Genomic DNA, 16,567 nt, shown 5'->3' with positions numbered 1-16,567 from the left:
GGAAGCTTTCAAGAAAAGATTGGACTGCCATCTGTCAGAAATGGTGTAGGATCTGCTTGGGCAGGGGTGGGTGGGTTTGGACTAGATGACCTACGAGGTCCCTTCCAACTCTGTTAATTTGTATCTATATACTTGGAAAAAGTCCTCTCTGAAACTTTGCATGCCTTTTTTTAGTTATTCCAGGCAACACAGGCTTAGAGGCAACAAGCTGGTTGGTTTCTCAAGGCAGCTTCCAGCATAAAAGGATCAGAGGAGCACCTATGCTCATTTTTACTTATGAGACAAGCGTATTTGATTGGTTGATTGAATGATTACGGGCTACCAAGTTGGTGTTAATTCTTAACAATCGCATAGATTTCCTTCGTCTGGCCTTCAATTTCAGGTTTTGCAATGATGCTCTTGTCCCTACTGTAACGGAATCCATTTATTCTGCTGTTAGTTCTCTTCGTCTTCTATTTCCTTCCACTTTTCCCATCCTGAGATTTTTTTAAAATTTTTTAAATTTGTTTTATATGCCGCCCTTCTCCGGAGACTCAGGGCAGCTTACAATGCGTTAAGCAATAGCCTTCATACTTTTGTATATTTATACAAAGTCAGCTTATTGCCCCCACAAACTGGGTCCTCAATTTACCTACCTTAGAAAGGATGGAAGGCTTTTTTCCCAGAGCTAAGTCTCTGCATAATGAAGAACAGATCTGGTTTCTTCCCAACTGTTCCTTGAATAATTTCTGAAGTGTTGATACCATTTTAGGACTTTGGCATCCAGAAGTGACTGCAGTATTAGTCTTGATGAAAGTGAAACTACCAGGCTTGCTTGTGCACTTGTGCACTGTGAAAACAGACAGCTGAACTACATGGGTCAGGAGTCCCTTCCCAGCAGGGTACAGTTTATGTTCTTATATTAAAATATACAATTTCCCAGGTTTGGAAACAACACTTCAGACAATTTTAAATATTATTTTAATAGGTTTGCAACATCATGTTCATTGCAATTTTTTTCCACCCACTCCTATATTTACACACTTTGTCCTTGCATTATGAATATTTCTCTTATTCCAAATATTTCTTTGGGGTGAGTGAAACTACAGTTTTAGTCTGGTCTCCTATTTGGGGGAAATACAAAACCAATCAGCACAAACCAAAGAAATAACCAGGTTTTTGTTAATTAATATTAACTGATAAAAGAACAACGTTGCACAGAATTCATTTTCCAACTGTTCAATCTGAATAAAGGGGTCTCATCAAATTTGCTTTTAATGCACCTTTATCAAAGGTCATCTCACCGATTCATCTTTAATTCCGCTAGATGGCGTATTTACAAAAACGAAACAAAGAAATCACTTCTCCGAATCATCTGAACAAACTTTAGAGCGCATCTTATGCTCTGAACATTTTTTTGTTTATTTTTATTAACGTGTGATGTTAAACAAAAAGTTTGATCGCTGGTTTGAAGGCAAATAATTCCCCCCCCCTCCGCACACTACCAAAATGTGATATCTTAGGTCTTAGCTTTATTCGAGATATAGACTGAAATAAACGTGGCAACAGGCAGGCAAGGACAGAATAAGGAAGTACTTGGCGAGCACTTTATACACTAGCGATTTACAGAGACTTAAAGCGTCAGTCAGTCACCGGCAAAGTTTCTGCAGCCAGGGTGAACTCTCTATGTAGGATTCTAAATAGGAAAAGAGCCCCATTTTCCCCGTCCCGCAGCCTTGACCGGCGGAGAAGACGGGAGCGGAGGACCTGCGGCTTATACACGCGTGTTTGGGACACGGACTTCTGCAGTAGTAACAGCTCGTCTTCGAAAGAAGAATGGAATATAAGCCTTCGCCAAGTGCTGCTTTTGTCCTAACTCTTGTCGAAACCCGCCGAAACTTTCATTCTGGTTCACCTGACTAGTTCACCCGAGGCGCAGCTCTCGTGGACCGAGGCTATTTCTGTTCTGTTGCCCCCCCCCTTTCAAAACCATTTACTTCACCGCACCCCCCTCCCCGGTTGTTCCCATGTGGCAAATCCTCCCTTCTGCGTGTGTGATATAGAAATCGGCCTCCGAATGGAATCATCCCCGGAGCAGCGTCCCGCGGTTAGCATCATACAAAAGCCCGGCGCAACGACGCCGGTGGCCGCGCGGTCTCCCTGGAGCGCAGGGCGGGAAAGCGGAGCAAAAGGGGGAGGCGGCTCCGGCGCTTAAGACCAGAGGGCAGGTAGTTTAAAAAAAGGGGGGGCCAAGAGGGAAGGCCCCCAAAGTTCATCGGAATCAGGGACTGGCGGCCTCAGGGGGGCGCCAAGCTTAAAGGTGCGTCCGGAGGCATCTCAGGTCTTGCTCCCTTCCCCAAGCGTTTCTCCCGACTGGGAAAGGGAGACGCCGGAGGGGATTTCGATAAACTCCGGCAGCAGCGCCACGATCCGCACCTGCGTGACACCCGGCCCAACGGCAGCTCTTTGGGCTGGGCCACAAAGAACCCTGCGGCGGGGTAGCGGACTGGCTGCAGTTGTGAGCGCCTATAGGGAGAGGGTTGGCGGGTAGGGGCAGAAATCTCTCCAAGGACAGTCGGTGGAAAAGCCGGCCGAGAGTTACACAGACCAAAACAGGGAGGCAGTGAAAGTCTTTTTCTTTGGGAGCTGCTGTCCGAGAGGTCTGGCAGCAGCGGCAGATAGGACTCAAAGGGTCCCCAGAGTCAGGCTTTCGGCAGCAGCGCTGAACAAAACTGACTTCAAACTTCCTAGCTTGCATTTCGCGGCGCTGCCGCTGATGCCACCTCCCCCCCCTCCTCCTCCTCCCCGCCCTTTAGTTAGTTAGGTGATGCTATGCATATTGCGGGGTGTTCATGGGGTGAAGCCGAAGCAAAGATATAGGCACTGCCAAGTCAGGCACAGGCTTCAGCCGTCCAAGAGGAACCCCTGCAAACTTGCTTCCAGGTGCTTCGCGCGCAGAAGGCGGTGGGTTTTTCCCCCCCTCTGCAGGGCGCCCGCGGGTTCCTAGGCAGGTAGAAGCCGCGCGTCCACCGCCAGGGAGAGGCGCGCTCCTCTCCTCTCCTCTCCCCCCCACCTCTCCCCAAAGGCGTGAGAAAATCGGTCAGCTTTTGGGACAGTTCAGAAACAGGAGAGAGAGGGATGGAGGGAGTAGGGAGAGACGCCAACCTGAACCGGCAGAAGAGAGTGGAACTGGATAAAGGGAAGCTCGCCATCAGAATCAGAAGCCAAGCAAAACCGGGTCTCGCTTAGAGGCTGGTCAGTGACTGGCTCCCGTTGCGGGGCGAGGAAGCGAGAATCGATCAGAAACCGATTCGGCGTTTAGGAATTAGAGACTTGTCTCGCTGCAGAAACTCAAGCGAGAGAGAGAAGGAAGCCACTTTCAAACAACTCCGGGATCGTTTATTATGATGGCTTTGGGGGCAAAGCGGGAGGAGAAGGCGAACAGGTGATCGGCGCGCGATTCTTTTTCCCGCTTCCACCCTTCGCCCCCACCCCAAACCATTTAACTTCTTTCCCTTCCCACCCCCACCCCACCCGGGCTGGACTACTCCCTCCTTTGGAGAACACGCCCCAGTATGCTGAAGGAGAGAGAAAAGCGTTCGAGACACCAACGCTGAACCTGCGGGGAAATTCGCTCGAGTTGCTGCTGCTGCTGCCGCCGCCGCGAAAGGGAGAGGAGACGGGAGAGTCCTTTGCATCCTTCCCCGCGCGCGCGCGAGCGAGCTTTCCAGGGCTGCGTGTGACAGGCATACAAATCCGGAATCGAGAGGGAGCGAAGAGAGACCCAGTGGAGGGCGATGGTGATTGCCTCTTGGGATTTACAAACACACACCGCTCGCTCCGGGTGGCTCCGAGCGCAGGAGGGCTGGACTGTTTTGTCTGAGCTACTTTGACCTGGCGTTGCACTGTCTGAGACACCGAGAAACCCACCAGGGCGCAGAGAGCGTGCAGGGGGGGCAGGCATTATTATCACTACCATTGTTATTTTAAATACACTTTAAAAAACAAAAAAAGACAGAACTTTCGCATGTTGATCTGAAAGCCAACGACGATCGAGGAATATGAACAGGAAAACCAGGCGCTGGATATTCCACATCTTTATGAGCCTAGGGATTGTCTATATCAAAATAGGGTAAGTCTCTCATTCTCTCTCTCCTTCCCTCCCTCTCTCTTTCTCTCTCTCTCTCCCTCCCTCTATCTCCCCCCCCACCCCTCATTTTTTTAAAGGCAAACACGCTGCGGTGGCTCAACCTGTCCAGACCTGTGCTAGCATTTAACTCGGGGGAAGTCTGAAAGGATTCTCTCTCCGTCTCTCTCGCTCGCTCCAGGGTGAGGCGACTATTTTTGCTACTCTCGTCCCCAGCGGAATTCTAAATGTGCGTCAGCTCTGGGGAAAGGCGAAAGTCCTCGCCTGGCCAGGCGAGAGGCATGACCAGAATGGCAATGAGCGCCAGGCAGGGAAAACAGGCGGTTTAGGGCAGGATCCGCGGACCTTGGTCCTTTTTACCCTTTCTCGGTGTCATCGCCTGGCCAATGAGGGGCCTGGACCGAGGCCTGCTTTTGGTACCCAGAAAAGGAACTGGGCAGCGGTCTGCGCCTGGCCACGGACTCCACGTTGTCCCACGTGCCACGACTAAGTTTCAGAACTGAACCCGCATCCCAGAGCCGAACTATTTCTGTGCGGAGGTCGCTCAGCGGAAACCTGCGCAGGTTCATTCAGCCCTTCTCCGGGGAGCTGACTTGTGCGGGATCTCGGGCCCCACTTTGATTCTTTTTCCCACCGCCGGCGGCGGCGGGCTGAGCACCTCAGCGCGCGCTTCCAACTGCCTGCACAAAAGTAACCTGGTTACCTGTAACCAGCTCCCAGGCATTTCAGAGGCTCTCGTTTCTAACTTCGCCGCGCCCAGGTTACTTGCGTTCTTCCCGTTCAAAGAACCCGCCTACGAAGTGCCGTGAAAAGAAAGCACCCCGCCCGAAGGAGTTCACGGCCAGGGTTAGGGTAGAGCCTCCCCGTCCTTTGGTAACGTCGGAACAAATCTTGTTGGGAGAGGAGAACCCGAGAAGGGGCGCCTACTCGCCCCGCTGGCCAAGCTTGGGATCATCCCTAGCGCCGACTTCGTGAGGTGGGACTGCCAGGTGCGTGGGAGGAGGCCTACAGCTCTCGGGGGGTGGGGGGGGTGGGTGTATTTTCGAGGCAAGGGAGAAGGCTGTGGAATTCCTACGCGCCGATGTTTGGAAGGGGGTTAGAAGCAGGATCCTGAGCACCTCCCACCCACCCACCCCCAGTCTATGCTTAGACGGGTTGCTAGTTGTCTTAAATTGAAAGAGAGGCCGGGAGGAGGATGGTCACGCATTGGCACCTTCCTCTCCCTTTCTCAATCCTGTAAGCCCCCTTCTTCCCACTAGCGTCTTTCAAATACTCTGGGCTACCATTTCCCCCAGTTCCCAGTCGCGCGATTCGTTGTATCTGGAGGGCCCCCGGTTGGGGAAGTCCGGAATAAGAGAGCAAACCCCCCCCACCCCCCCACCGCACGAGGAGATTGGGAGAGAGAAGGGAGGCGAGGCTCTCCTCGCTGTTAAATTGACCCAGCTCCTTTTTTCAGCGCCGTAGTCCGGAGGGACAGCGGACGCCGGCAGACGAAGCAGCCGAGCCGAGCAGCGCTGGGCTGGCGTTCTTGGCCGTGGGGGGCTCTTTGGTGGAGCAAAATGATGCTGCTGGCCCTGCTCGAGTATGTGCCCGATGGTTTTAGGGACACTTGTTACTGAGGATGCCGGAGAACAAAGGGGGGGGGGAAGGGCGGGCTGGCCGGTTCAGTGCCCCTTACCTATTTCTGCGAGGGAGGGTGGGAGTGGGGGTGGTTAGAACTCCCCCCCGCCCTTTCCCCCACCCTTGGGCTTGCTGAAAGCTCGCTCTCGTAGACAATCGGTGGAATAAGCGGCTGTCGAGCCTTGATGGGCAGATGAGCCGCTCGGAGGGCTTAAGCGGCATCCGGGCGGGCTTTGATGTTGAGAAACCTGCCACTTCCAGTTCGTACCGAGGGGCGCCTCAAAGAAGAGCCTTTTAGAGAATCGATTGATCCCGACTCGGATGAGATGATTCATTATCGCTCTTCTCCCTCTCCCTCTCCCTCTCCTTTTCTTCTTAGGGGTCTTTCTTCGGTCGTGGCTTTGGGAGCCAGTATCATCTGTAACAAAATCCCGGGATTGGCTCCAAGACAGAGGGCGATCTGTCAGAGCAGACCCGATGCCATCATCGTGATCGGGGAAGGCTCCCAAATGGGAATCAACGAGTGTCAATTTCAGTTTCGCAATGGTCGGTGGAACTGCTCTGCCTTGGGCGAGAGGACCGTCTTTGGAAAAGAGCTGAAAGTGGGTATGTTACCTCCTCCTTATAAGCTGTTCCAGGGGTGAGCCTGAAATCCACTCAGAGAAGAGTCCTTAGCTAGGGAAATAATGGAGCAGGTCCAACTGTTCAGGGAAATTACTTTCAGTGGTAGTTCTAAAACCTTGCTTAAAGCTTCCTTTTCTTTGCAAACATATATACAAGGCCTGGCCTTTAGAAAAGTTCCCAATGTGACTTCACTCCCAAGCTTACCTTTTAAAAAAGAGTTTTTTCCCAACTTTAAAACTTAAAAAAAGTTTTAAAAGTCCATCCTACAGCAATTCCTCATTGGAATCAAGATACTGTAAGTTGTGTCCAAACTGTAAGGCTACAGCTGAAACTCTCAATGTGTGGCCCTCCAGATGCTGCTGAACTGCTGCTGATACTAAGTCTAGTATCTATCACTTTAACCATTTAAAATGGGGATGTCAGGAGTGATAATAGAGCAACATCTGGAGAACTGACTATAGGTTCCCCACTCTTAAGACAAGGGAATAGATCTCCCTGACCCCTGGTATCTCCAAATAAATATGATTAGGATTGAAATGATGCTATTAATCAGGTTGGCTCAGGTTTGCACTTTTTTTTGTCAGTGTTGTGATCATGATGCACTTAGATAGAAAGTCATTAAAGTATCACAGACAAAATTCAAGCAGTGCATGCTTTACAATTACATCACCAACCAGTTTCTAATAATACTGAAAGATACAGAAGTTCTCTGTGTGAAAATGCCATGTAAACTTGGCACATTAAACATAACAGAACTTTTCATAGTCTTTGTGTGAGACATATAAACATCCTTCCAGCTAATGGACATTTCAAATTTGCATTCCAGGATCATAAAATGCAGGAAGGGAGTGGGAGTAGGGAATGGTGTAAATATCATGTGTGAAGATAATCTGAAACTCTTGGTCAGCCAAAGTAGATAGTTTTTTTTTTTTAAAAAAACACTAATTTGTGATAGTCAGAATCAGATTTTAATGAAATGGTAGATGACAGTATTGATCTTTAATTAAGTTGCCTATTATATAGTGGTTTAATTGTTGATACATATTTAAGAACAGTCCTATACATCTGAAAATGTCACTTTACTTTTTCTCTTTTCTAAAAGATTGCTTATTTATTCTTGTTGCTTGACTTGGAAGTCTTTGAAGTTGGTATCTGCCACATGTGTCCAAGAAACTTTTCATTCAAAGAGGCTGATTCCTGAACCATGTCAGCAGCCTGGGTCCATCAGTAGGAATTAACTAGAGCTAGGGGTGTTCCATGCTGAATAAGGAATGGTTATGTTTGCAAATGTCAAATGTTTGTTTGATATCCAATTCAGCAAAATTCTGAAAGTTTCACAATAGATTACATTTGAATAAACAGGAAGGTCCCAAATATAGGTGAAAATTGAAATTTGAGGACCTGTATGTGATTTGTCATCAATAAATACCAATAGTTATACTGTATAGTCTTCTATATGAAATAGTCAAGCTGTTTCAAAAACGAAGTGCACTTTTTTGTATATACATGTGAACTAGTTTGGGACACATGACAAATTTTCTTAAACAGATGTTCTTTGAATATATTTGATTATTAAGCTGCAATTCCCACGATTTCCATCTAGGTGGATCAAATATAGTGGCCATGCATAATGGGAAGGTATTTGAAAGGTGCCATATTAGGGAAGGGGCTATATGGTGCTCCTAACTAGGATTTATTTGGGTTTATTTTTTTTTATTATTATACAACTGAAAGTTTAACTTTAGAAAATCAATGGATATATTTCAATACTAATGTGGCTATCTTTGTAGAAGTGCTGCTATCTGTATTGACTTGCAGCCAGTCAGTCTTGAATTCCACCAAAATGCATCTACAGGTAGTCCTTAATTTATGACCACAATAAGTCAGATTTTTTTGTTGCTAACTAAGGTGTTTGTTAAGTGAGTTGCACCCAATTTTATGACCTTCAGCGAATCACTATAGTTTTAAAGTGAATCACACATTAAGGCCATCAAGTTTTCCCTATTGACTTTGCTTGTTGGAAGCTGGCTGGGAAGGTCACAGATATGATCACATGACCCTGGAATGCTGCAGCCTTCATAAATACATGAACTTTTTGGGGGGATACCTTCGTGACTTCAAATAGTCACTAAATGAATGGTTATAAATTGAGGATTATGTGCACGTCATTAACTTATTTACTGAAAAGTGGTAATCTACTGAGTTATAGTCCTATATACAGTGCAGCCCCACAAGAAATAATTCTATAATTTTATGCTTCTGAGTAGATAGCATGGATGTTACTTGTGCTAGTGCCACTTTTCAAGGAAGAATGTAGGTTTAAAAATCATAGCTGAAAAACATTGCAGATTTTTCTTAGTACTTCCAGTGCAATTAATGACAACTATTGCTAATGATTATTTTTTGTGTAACAAAGCTCCCTGCTGAGTACATCTGAGGTAAGGAATTCCTTGAGAGCATCTGCATTCTTTTCTCTTTAGAGGTGAGGTGTATTTGTTTGCTGTTCATGATTTCAGCCACTTTCTTGCTCATGAATAATCAGGTGGATGCATTGACTTTCTTTATTTGATAATTTAGCCTCCTCCCATCAATTTAGCATATGAGAAACATAATTATACAATGACTTCATTTTAAATGTGATGAAGCTGCAATTCAATCATTCCATGGTTTGTAACACCAAAAGATTCCTTACATGTTCTTTTCAACTGACAACAAGACATGCTAAGGGCATGGTTCCAAACATGTAATTGTATGATGCTTTTAATCCTTTATTCACAGCTGTTATTTCTAACAGAGATGACATGCTTACATCCATGTCCTCAGATTTAAGTATTCTTGGAAAGAAGCCAGTCAAAGTTCAAAGAGGATTTGGGAGAAAGAGCATTGACAGAGTCCTATAGTAGCCTAAGGGGCAGAATGTAAAGGCAACACTAAGAGGAAGGTGTGTCTAAGATGCAAGTTGCTTTGATTTGCTGGAAGAACTGATCCAGACCCATTTAGTCTTAATTCACCAATACTTAGATGTGCATTGAAGTCAGTACAGTACTGTGAACGGTGTATGTTTCTTATATACTGAAACAAACTATTGTACTAAGGACAGCCTAAAAAAAAATGCTTTGGCAAGTTTATCTTAAATAGATGTATGAATACTCCAAATTGCAACAGAAGTTTAAGATCTTCCTGAGTTCTGAAGTCATGCTTTATCTTTCAGGTAGATAGTTCTAGGTTCACCAAATGTAGCATTCCTGTTTTTTGTAGAGAAAACTTCAGAATAATTACACTCATTAAAATATTTTTAAAATATCTTCATGTATCTGTCTTGTGATTTAGAAGCTCAGATCGACTGCCTTCTTATACGTATATGTTACAATTTTATTTTTTATGGTTAACATATATATTTGGGTCCTAGAAAATACTGCTAGAGTGAAAGGTGAAAGGCTTGGAGTTTGTTAAGAACTAGAAGCTATTGGGGATAGTGTGAAAATTATTTGTTAGGAACTAAAAGCTATTGGGGATGGTGTGAATATTATCACCTACTTGACCAACTCTCTGCTATAAGTCAAAGGGAGTTCCATGTCGCCCTTTGAAGAACTTGGAAATACAGAATAATGCAAATACTTTCCAAGTTATCAAGATATAGCATAACCATGTGGATGCTATAACATCTCTGAAGATTTGGAGAAACATAATCTAATTCTGAAGCAACACCACCTCAAGACAAATAAACAGGCGTGTATTCTTTGTAGGAACCAATCTTTCATTCCTGTCAGATCGATTCCCAAGTTTTTATCCCTTTTATAACTTTCTTAAGCATTCATACAGCTGAAAATTAGCCTAAGATCACTGTGATTCTGAGGATAAAATTTACCATCAGATTCTCTGCTGCCTTGTCGTGAGTTTGTCACAGGATTTTGTGGATGTACGCCATAACCTTATTCCTAGCATAATGGTTTCTTCTCTTTAATTGCCAGATCTGTTCAGTTTTCACTAAATTTGAGTTACCTTCTGCTTAGGGAGCATAAAATGGCTATTGGGGATCCATCTGGGACCCTAACCCTTAGGCTAGAATAGTATAATCTCTAATTAGCAGTTAATTAAAGATTTTAAAAAAACTTTTGTTGACAGCAAATTTTAAAAGAGCTTCCAATGATATCATTGGAAAGTGCCTAAAACATGAAGGGTTGTTGAAGGATGGATTGTTCATTCCTAATGCGGCAAATCTGCTCACCTGCACTATATTGTATTATTGAATATATATACACTATATTGTATTATCCAGTTTTGGTCACCACACTATAAAAAAAGATGTTGAGACTCTAGAAAAAGTGCAGAGGAGAGTAACCAGGATGATTAGGGGACTGGAGACTAAAACATATGAAGAACTGTTACATGAACTGGGCATGGCTAGTCTAGTAAAGAGAAGGACCAGGGGAGACATGATAGCCATCTTCCAATACTTGAGGGGCTGCCACAGAAAGAAGGGGGTTAAGCTGTTTTACAAAGCACCTGAAGGCCAGACAAGGAATAATGGATGGAAACTGACCAAGGAGAGATTCAACCAAGAAATGAGGAGGAACTTTCTGACAGTGAGAACAATCAACTAATAGAACCGCTTGCCTTCAGAAGTTGTGGGAGCTTCATCACTTGAGACTTTCAAGAAAAGATTGGACTGCCATTTGTCAGAAATGGTGTAAGGTCTCCTGCTTGAGCTGTAGTTTGGACTAGATGACCTATAAGGTCCCTTCCAACTCTGTTAATCTGTTATCTGAGTAAAAAGAGCTACAGGTAGTCCATGATGAACAACCACAACTGAGATTGGAATCTCAGTTGCTAAGCAAGGTGGCTGTTACATATTAATTAGGCTGTGCCTAATTTTTTGCTATGGTTTTAAAGCAAATCACTGCAGCTAAGTGAATCAAATGGTCATGGAAATAAATCCAGCTTTCCACATTGCTTATAGGAAATCAGCTGGGGAGGTTGTAAATGGTTATCACATGACCCTGGGATGCTGTAACTGTCATAAATACATGCCAGTTGCTAAATGCCTGGATTTTGATCATGTGACCATGTGGAATGGATACTATGACAGTCATAAATGCAAGACTGGGTGTAAGTCACTTTTTTCGGTGCCATTGTAACTTTGAATGCTCAGTAAATAAATAATAGTAAGTTGAGGACTACCTGTACAGTATTTGAATTTTGGCCTATGTGTGTGATTTAAATAATCACAGTAGAGAATCTTCTAATACATTTTCTGAATATTTCAAAGACAATGCTTTACATCTTGCTACATAATCCTTTTTCCTTGCCCTCAACTCAAAAATATGTTCTCCAAGTGGATTTACTTAAAAAAAACCCCAAAGGATACAAAAATAGGAATTGGTAATCTTTCAAGCTTGGTCCATACTTTTGGATGGGTTTTCTGAGTTTCTGAACATTAAAAACATTCTCCTCATCTCTGATGCGTGCAGATGAAACCCATTTTGGTTAGAAACAGGAGTATATGAGGCAGCTGGATCTTGCTTCAAGGAAGCTTCTTATGATGTGGAAGGGACCAAGTTGAGCAAGAAGTTTCACTTGAAAGTTTTTTCTAGTGTTTCCAGTGGTTGACATGTGCAGAAGCCTCTGTTAGCCACCAGAACCAGAGATGAGGCCTCACAGTGACATGAAAGGAATCAACATGGCTGCTGGTTTATAAGTATGTGTCAGTATGTCTTGTCTGGCCAAACAGCTTCAAAGGGGCTCTTCATGCTTTGAAATGAAGCCTCCTTAAGAGCTTTACAAAACCCTAATACACAGACTGGAAAAAGTAGAACAATGGTAGGAACATTATGAGTTATGTAAATCCATCTCAATAATCCAGGGTTTTTATGTTCAATTTGTGAGTCAGGGTCAGAGGAGAAGAGTGTACCTTGTAGAATTACCCAATGCTGTTAGTCAATCCTCTATTGGGCTGAGATTGGCGGATGGGGTAGGCCAAAGGGCTGAAGGTAATTGTAGGAGCAGTGCAATTATTGAGTAAAGAACTTTGTGATATACCTACAGTATTCTATGTGATACTGTATACCTATAATGCTACAAGGTATGCTTCTCCTGACCTCTTCCCCCGATCCTTCCTAAATAAGGGTCTCACCTTCTCAAGTTAGGCAATTTGGCACGCAACTGCTTAAAAGTTTGACTGAGAGGCTAGGGCACTCAAATCTAATAAGATATATAAATGTGGCCTTTGTAAACTCTTTTCCAAATATGCCATTTATTTTTCAATGAATAAGTCTGGAATCTAGAGAGTTGAATGGGAATGATGGGCAGTTCAAAACAAATTAAGTTCCTAACCAATCAATATAGATTATGTTCTTGTTTCTTGATTTACCTTTTGACTGATCAGAAGTACCTCATGACTAATGTCAGACATTCTTGTGTAACTTGATCAGCATCTTAGAGAACACCATTAACTGAAGATCTAATTAACTGACTTTATGACCAGATATTTTATTATTAAATGTACAATTCAGTATGTAATCTGCTATTCCATGAAGACATCTGGATTCAAGAGAATTTTTGAAGTTTAAAATTTAAATATTGTAGAAAATATTTTGTGTTAGCTGATGAAGAAAGTAGCTAATCAAAATTATGGAAATAAAGTGAGTTTTAAACTATAGCCAAATATATCCATTTTTCCTCCATCCATATGCAAAAGCTGTTCTCCATAGAGTCTAGTATGATCTCTCAGAAGGCTCCTAAAGTTTTCAAAATGCTTGAAGGGTTGCAGATCAGTTGCAGAGTCCCGTTTTGTTTGTTGGACAAATCCCAGGTTTAATTTCTATCCTAACTCATTGTGGTTGGAAAGGACTCCAGTCTTTAATTCTATGCACAGCAGACAGAGACACTACTGATCTTAATAGACAAATGCTTTTTGATTCAGCGAAGGTACCTTTCAAGATTCTAGTCCTTTCTTTCTACAGTTACATACTTAACTGGATGTATATATAGTGCATTGTGGCTTTGCCCATCACTGAAAAATAGCTGTGGATGTTCATAACCTGATGTTTGTTGTTGTTAGTTGCGAACAGGGGTGGGTTCTAAATTTTTTTACTACTGGTTCTGTGGGCGTGGCTTATTTTGTGGGTGTGGCTTGGAGGTCATGTGACTAGGTGGGCGTGGCTAGCTGGTCAGAGTCATTTCTGGAAGGTCCTCGCACTTACGACCCGAGTCATTTGTTTGCTTTTAACACTGATCAGCTGTAGGACGGCCCTTTGAAGCCCCGCAGCAAGAGTTTAAACAGTTTTTTTCCCTCTAGTCATCAGCTGGGACTCAGGAGGCAGCAATAGATTGGGGGTGGGACCAAATAAAAGGTAAGAATAATGGGGGTGGGGGGGATGGGAGGGCAGGGGGGGAGAACCGGTTCGGTGAGGTCATATCGTCACCACTACCGGCTCGGCCGAACCGGACCGAACCAGAAGGAACCCACCACTGGTTGCGAAGTCGTGTCCGACCCATCGCGACCCCATGGACAACGTTCCTCCAGGCCTTCCTGTCCTTTACCATCCTCTGGAGTCCATTTAAGCTCATGCCTACTGCTTCAGTGACTCCATCCAGCCACCTTGTTCTCTGTCGTCCCTTTCTTCTTTTGCCCTCAATCTTTCCCAGCATTAGGCTCCTCTCCAGTGAGTCCTTCCTTCTCATTAGGTGGCCAAAATATTTGAGTTTCATCTTCAGGCTCTGGCCTTCTAAAGAGCAGTCAGGGTTGATCTCCTCTAGGACTGACCGGTTTGATCGCCTTGCAGTCCAAGGGACTCGCAGGAGTCTTCTCCAGCACCCTAGTTCAAAGAACCTGATATTAGACTAATCCAAAAGCCTGTTTAATAAATTAAAAGAACCAGGCAAATCTAGCTAGCTTCACGCTTGAGGATTGATCATTATGTTACAAATAAAAAGATCCAAAGGGGAAAAAAAAGTCTGTGGAATTTTGATTCTACTCCTCATTGGGGATGATTGAGTTAGATTTATAAATGACTCCATGGTTTTCAGGGAACCCCAAACACTGGTCACTGGCTTCCCAATGGAAAGTGCAGCGGGAGGATTGAAACCCTGCCTCCTTTTACATGCATGTAGTGTGTTTGACACATGTTAAAAAGGGGTGAAGCTTCAATTGCCTGTTTGTGTTCTCCATTTTGAAGCCAGTGACCATTACTTTGGATGCCTCTGATGCCTTTAAAAACTCTTTTAAAGATAAAGGGAGATATTTCTTTAATGAAAGAAATGTAAGATAAAAATCTATTTCAATTAATTATAAATCACACTGGTGAAATTCTAAATTAATTTATTTTATAATGAAATGCTTTCAGCAGAATATTATATGATAACCTATTAGCACTTGATGGATATGTAAACCAGTGTTATTAGAATAATTGACCTAGGATGAGGGTCATATACCTACAGTAACTTATTAAGTTACTTTAATTACCATTGTCATTCACGATACTGTTCACTATTTGGGATCGATTTACAAAGTTGGATTGTAATTCCTGATTGATATGAAAATCACTACCTTATATCTAGACGCAGTTAACACTGACTTACTGAGTGTCATGAATGAGTAAAATGGGTTATACTGTGGCCCAGTACTGATAATAACATACAGAATAAAATTTATCTTGCCCCATTGCACCAGAAGAGAGTATTTATTTATGGAGTGTATGGCATACAATGTCAGGGAGATCTACAAATGCTAGATACAATGCAGTCCTGAATTGCCTAAATTGCTAGTTCATTCTGTTCAACACTTGCATGCCTATCCTTGGTGCACCTCAGGAGGCAAACCAGCTTGTACCAGCTGACTAGAGGTACTGATGCTGTTTTGGGCTCCGCCACCGATCTCGCCTTGCCTTGTTTTGTGTTACCTTATGTCCAGCCAGGTCCAGCACCGTCTTCTGCTCTCTGCACATATGAATGCAGCTATGTTTTTCCCACTGAAGTGGTACCCATTTATGTACTTGCAATATTGCAGGCTTTCAGACTGCTGGGTGGGCAGGAGCCAGGGAGCAAGCAGTGGCAGCTCACTCCATCTCAGACAGCCAGACTCAAACTGCTGGAATGCAGACCATTTCTAGCCAGCAGTTCCAGCGTCATTAAACCGCTGGGCCACCACATCCCCAGATGCAGAAGTAGCCTGCTGTACTGCACTCTAACCACTGCGCCACTGCGGCTCTTACATTAAAGATAATTAAATAATTCCAATAGTAGAAAATATATGGTTGAGTTACAGGCAGTCCTCAGTTTATGACCACAATTGCGATTGGAACTTCTATAGCTAAACAAGGTATTTCTAAAAGTGAGTTGCGCTCAATTTTACAACCTTTTTTTTTTGCTGCAGTTGTTAAGTAAATCACAGTAGTCATTAAGTGAATCACATGTTTGTGAAGCAAATCTGGCTTTCCCCGTTGACTTTCATTGTTAGAAGCTGGCTCAGAAAGTCAGAAATGGTGATCATGTGACCCCGGTACATTGGAATCATCATAAATATATGCCAGCTGCCAAACACTCAAAGTTTGATCATGTGACCATGGGGAATGCTGCAATGATTGTAAGTGTGAGACCTAGTTGTAAGTCACTTTTCTCGTCTCTGTTTGTAACTTCGAATGGTCACTAAACAAATGATTGCAATTCAAGGACTCCCATATTGGGTTATTGTGTTCAGTTAATGGTTTTAGTGCAGGCAGTTCAGTGCACTGCTGATGTTATATAGGCTGATAATGAAACATTTGCAGGAAACCAATGAAACTCAGAGAATATGAAGAACCCGACAGGGAAATATTTGTAGAAAAAAATATTATTTTAGCAAGATTGCTTGCAAATCCTAAACAGACTAAGGAAAATTGCAAAGAAATACACATTTTAGTGGAATGTCTTTGTTTTTGGAAAAAGGTCAACTTCAGTGAACACAATAGATTTACAAAAATAAGAAAAGAGGGGAAAAAAAAACAAACTTTACACATTTGCAAAACTGAAAACTAAAGCATTTAATACACATGTTACCCGACTGCTTTTCCTTTCTGACCTGTAACACCTGCACGGAGAATAATGAAGTAATGACTGTCAGGAAATAAATATAAGTTTACTTTGATTTCAACAAGAACAAGATAGGCATGTTAAATAATTTATATATATGACATGGGGGAAAAGGCATAAGATGGTGTT

General features: G+C 43.6%; 1 protein-coding gene across 4 annotated transcripts in view; it reads left to right on the top strand.

The window, feature by feature from the left end:
- Window positions 1-1,513: 1,513 nt before the first annotated feature.
- The window catches only part of WNT7A (Wnt family member 7A), a 52,343-nt gene continuing 37,289 nt past the window's right edge, over window positions 1,514-16,567 (top strand). The window contains exons 1-2 of one of the 4 annotated variants that reach the window (XM_034437701.2): window positions 1,514-4,111; window positions 6,126-6,352. In XM_034437701.2, coding sequence (XP_034293592.1) covers window positions 4,041-4,111; window positions 6,126-6,352 — 298 coding nt within the window. In that variant the 5' untranslated portion in view covers window positions 1,514-4,040. Of the gene's footprint in view, window positions 4,112-4,232; window positions 5,116-5,563; window positions 5,709-6,125; window positions 6,353-16,567 lie in introns of those variants that run through there. The other 3 variants (XM_034437719.3, XM_087887812.1, XM_034437710.2) reach the window with 3 other exon arrangements.

Source organism: Pantherophis guttatus, chromosome 2, assembly GCF_059756535.1.
Source record: "Pantherophis guttatus breed Tessera chromosome 2, ASM5975653v1, whole genome shotgun sequence".
Taxonomy (NCBI): domain Eukaryota; kingdom Metazoa; phylum Chordata; class Lepidosauria; order Squamata; family Colubridae; genus Pantherophis; species Pantherophis guttatus.
This window is presented reverse-complemented; position numbering and strand designations above follow the sequence as displayed.